Below are 4433 nucleotides of genomic sequence, written 5' to 3'. Positions count from 1 at the left end.
ATGGCGACTGAAGTACAGGCATCCATTTCTTGGGGCTTCCCAGGTGGTGCTAGTGGTAAAGAACCTGCCTTCTTCTGTGGGAAACGAAGAGCCATGGATTCAATCCCTGGAGTGGGAAGATGCCCTGGAGAAAGGCATGGCAACCCACTCCAGTATTCTTGCTGGAAGGGCCCATGGACGGAGGAGCCTAGCGGGTTACAATCCATAGGGTCTCAAAGAGTCAGACACGACTGAAGCGGCTTAGCATGCACGCATCCATTTCTTGGGTCTTCCCAGGTGGTGCCGGTAGTAAAGAACCTGCCTGCAATGCAGGAGACACAGGAGACCCAGGTTCTGTCCCTAGATGGAGAAGGTTCCCTGGAGGAGGGCATGGAAACCCACTCCAGTATTCTTTCCTGGATAATTCCCAGGGACAGAGGAGCCTATTGGGCCACAGTTCATAGGGCCACGAAGAGTGGGACACAACTGAACAGACTTAGCTCACATGCATGCATCCATTTCTTGGTGTGGGACATGCCTCTAGCTCCTTGCATCAAAATAAGGAGGAGGATGTTCAGCAGTTAAGAGAAATGAGATGACTCCTTCTTCTACCTCAAGTACTTGACTGCTATTGCTTATGATAGTATTTACTGAATTTAATGTGCATTGTGTTTTCTTCTTGGTGCACTGACATTTTTATTTCTAAAAGTATATTGCTGAATTTCAAAGTAGTTGGTGATTTTCCTATTCCTTTTATTTTTGTTTGTTTTGAGATATGTTTTTTTAATTAATTAATTTTTTATTGAAGGATTATTGCTTTACAGAATTCTGCTGTTTTCTGTCAAACCTCAACATAAATCAGCCTAGGGTATACATATATCCCCTCCCTTTTGGAACTCCCTCCTCATCCCACCCCTCTAGGTTGATACAGAGCCCCGGTTTGAGTTTCCTGAGCCATCCAGCAAATTCAAATTGGCCATCTATTTTACATATGGTAATGTAAATTTCCATGTTACTCTTTCTTTGCATCTCACTCTCTCCTCCCCTTTCCCTCTGTCCATAATTCTATTCTCCTATTTCTTTTTTAAAAGATTGATTTCAAGATTACTACATCCTTGGAGAGAGAGAAAGCACTCTGCGATTTCAGTCCTTTGTAATTTACAAAGCTTTTCATTAGAACTTAATATTTCATTATATTTTAAACTATTCATTTTGAACGTTAAGCAACAAGGATATGCTGTACAGCACAGAGAAATATACCAATTATCTAATAATAAATGTAAACAGAGTATAATATATAAAACAACTGAAGCACTATGTTGTAAACCTGAACAAATATAATATTGCAACTCATGAATATATCCATTAAAAAATTTAGAGTTGAGAAGAATTTATCAGTACCACTGTTATTGGATGTAAAAATCTGTGAAGGATTTGATTCTCAGCAAAACAATGAGAGAAAAGCTAGGAGGATCTACAAAATTCCAACCTCTTGCCTCCAGCTGTAGTAGTTCCTCTAGGTCAGTCATGACAGAGTTTGGTAAGTTCTGAATTATTTTCCTAGCAATTTCATTTCCCAGTTTATTCTCATTCTCCCAAAGTGTACTATGGAGTGCTTCAGAAGCAGTTTATGTGTGATATACAATAGATAGAGTGAAGAAACTGATATACAAAATTCCAATTTTCTTTTTTCCTCTCTAGATTTCTTATGTGTTGTCCTCCCTTACACTCCCAGTCTTCACTCTCTAGACCAATTATGCAGCATCTGTAACATCTTTCAACAGTGATCCTATTGCATTTCTGTATTTGCAAACACAAAATACACAAAGCACGATAGCAGTGTCTTAGTGAACTGGCACAGTACCACAGTTCCTTCCCCATTAATCTGCAGTCTGATTTTCATAGAAAGGCATTAAACACAATGGACATTAAATTCACTAAATATTCTCTTAAGCATTAGCAGTCAAATACTTGAGGTAGAAGAAGGAGTCATCTTATTTCTCTTAATTGCTGATCCTCCTCCTCTTTTACTGATGCAAAGAGCTAGGGACATGTCCCACAACAAGAAATGGATGCATCTCTGTGTGCTAAAGCCTCTTGAGTCATGTCAGACTCTTTGTGATCCCATGGACTGTAGCCCACTAGGGTCCTCTGTCCATGGGGCTTATCCATGCAAGAATACTGGAGTGGGTTTCCATGCCCTCCTCCAGGGAACCTTCTCCACCTAGGGATCAAACCCGGGGCTCCTGTGTCTCCTGCATTGCAGGCAAGTTTCTTACCACTGATTCCAACTGCGAAGCCCCAAGAAATGGATGCCGGCATCTAGGTGGTTTGAGTCGTTTCTGACTCTTTCAGACTCTATGGATTGTAGCCCACCAGGCTCCTCTGTCCATGGAATTTTCCAAGTAAGACTACTGGAGTGGGTTTCCATGCCCTCTTCCAGGGGATCTTTCTGACCCAGGGATCAAACCTGCCATTCCTGCAACTCCTGCATTGTAGGCGGATTCTTTACCGCTGAGCCACCCGGGAAGCACACACTGCTCTTTATCGGTTGCAAATCCCATGGACAGAGGAGCCTGGTGGGTTGCAGTCCACGGGGTCGCTAGGAGTCGGACACGACTGAGCGACTTCACTTTCACTTTCATGCATTGGAGAAGGAAATGGCAACCTACTCCAGTGTTCTTGCCTGGAGAATCCCAGGGACGGGGGAGCCTGGTGGGCTGCTGTCTCTGGGGTCGCACAGAGTTGGAAACCACTGAAGCGATTTAGCAGCAGTAGCAGCAGCAGCATATCCCATATAAAAATCCCTGGACGATACCTAAATATAGGTGGGAGAGTGAAAATGAAAAAGGCCAATGAAACTTTTAGGGAAAGAATTTTGACCATAAAGATCCTTAAAATCGCTGACTGATAAACCACGAATAGAAATAACCGTTTAGGAAAGTGACGAGTTGCAATACGTTAAGAAAAAAGTACACGATTTTTCCATCAAACAAATGACACAACCGACCGTATTTGAAGCACACTTGATGAGGTTTTTAATGTTTTCCTTGAGATGGAAAAGTTTTAAAGATGGAAAGTAGGGCATACGTAAAGAAGCCAGAGTGGATGGACGTGGCTCTTTATCACTACAGGTCTTTTCCCTTCAAGTGGTTCTGATAAGAGTCTTCGGTTTGCGATGTTGCAGTGGTCATGAGGCAGTTCATCTGCGGGTGTTGTATCTGATGACCGACTTGGTGGCCTCGGACACTGCGTACTTGCCGATCTCCCCAGGCAAGAGAAGACTCACGGCTGTCTGGATCTCCCCACTCGTGATGGTGCAGTGCTTGTTGGAGCGGGCCAGGCTCCCGGCCTCTTCGGCGATCTGCTCAAACATATCCTTCATGAACGAATCCATGACGTTCATGGCCTCGTGAGAGAGACTCAGGCCGGTGTGCACTTGCCTCAGCACCCTGGGGAAATATGTGGCGAAGCTTGCAAAGTTGTCCAGATGGCGGCGACAGCGGCGGCGGCGGCCCTTAGCTGTCTTCTGTTTCGCCTTCTTTGGCTCAGCATCATAGGGCTCTGGTTCGGAGGGCTCGCTTTCCGAGGTCTCTGTCTCAGAGGGCTCCGTTTCTGAGGTCTCTGTTTCAGAGGACTCCGTTTCAGAGGGCTCTGTTTTGGAGGTTCCGGCTTCGTTGGTGCCCAGGTCTTCCTCAGAGTTGTCAGAGGATGGTTGAGCCATGTCAGAGCCACCAGTCCCCACTACTCAGAAGAAAGGACATGCGGGAATTGAAGGCAGTTGGCGGAGTTTATAAGCCCTGCCCTCCCTGACGTCACAAACACTGTCCATCTCTGATTGGATAAAATGCAAGGCAGGAGGCCTGTTACTATGGCAGCCCATGTCACGTGACAGTGGACGCTCCACGCCCAACTCCCACTGCCCCTCCCCCACGTTTAACCACACAGTCAGTCAAACTCAGTGGTATCTTTAAACTTTCCGTGACTTCCACCAGGAAAATCTTTGAACTCTGCCCCATGAAGGAGACAGCCAGTCATCTATTCACCTCAGCTGATTTATGTCTATTGTTGATGCAAGAGAAGTTTCAAAGATGTCACCAAAGTCATCTAAGTTGAAAAATGTAATAATCAGTTAGAGCTTCCTGAAAGAGTCTGACTGATCTCCATAACTCAAGCTCTTTCAGACATCAGAATGACTCAGGTCACTTGGTGGACATTTTACTCCAACACAGAATCTTTTCCTTCTGATTGACCTACAGTGCCAGGAGCAGAAATGTCCTGACATCCTCAGCACAGTGCTCCTGAAAAGCATAGGAATTAGTTGACCAGCTATTATCTCCAAAACTCATCAAAGACAATGATCACTATGAAGAGAATGACAAAATCCCATTTGCCAAATACAGAACACAAACAGAAATAGGAGTACATACTAAAAATATTTAACATTTTGCAAA

The 4433-nt window shown here is 44.4% G+C and overlaps 1 protein-coding gene across 1 annotated transcript; it reads right to left on the bottom strand.

Annotated features, from left to right (window-relative positions):
- Positions 1-3181: 3181 nt before the first annotated feature.
- On the bottom strand, positions 3182-3703 carry LOC128070134 (late histone H2B.L4-like). Its single transcript, XM_052663438.1, has one exon. The coding sequence runs from the start codon at positions 3701-3703 to the stop codon at positions 3182-3184; it is 522 nt and encodes a 173-aa protein (XP_052519398.1).
- Positions 3704-4433: the final 730 nt, after the last annotated feature.

This window comes from Budorcas taxicolor, chromosome X (genome assembly GCF_023091745.1).
Source record: "Budorcas taxicolor isolate Tak-1 chromosome X, Takin1.1, whole genome shotgun sequence".
Lineage (NCBI taxonomy): Eukaryota > Metazoa > Chordata > Mammalia > Artiodactyla > Bovidae > Budorcas > Budorcas taxicolor.
This window is presented reverse-complemented; position numbering and strand designations above follow the sequence as displayed.

Bases quoted from the DNA above. Each gene is read 5' to 3' on its own strand.
- LOC128070134 (XM_052663438.1), bottom strand. From the start codon at position 3,703: ATGGCTCAACCATCCTCTGACAACTCTGAGGAAGACCTGGGCACCAAC.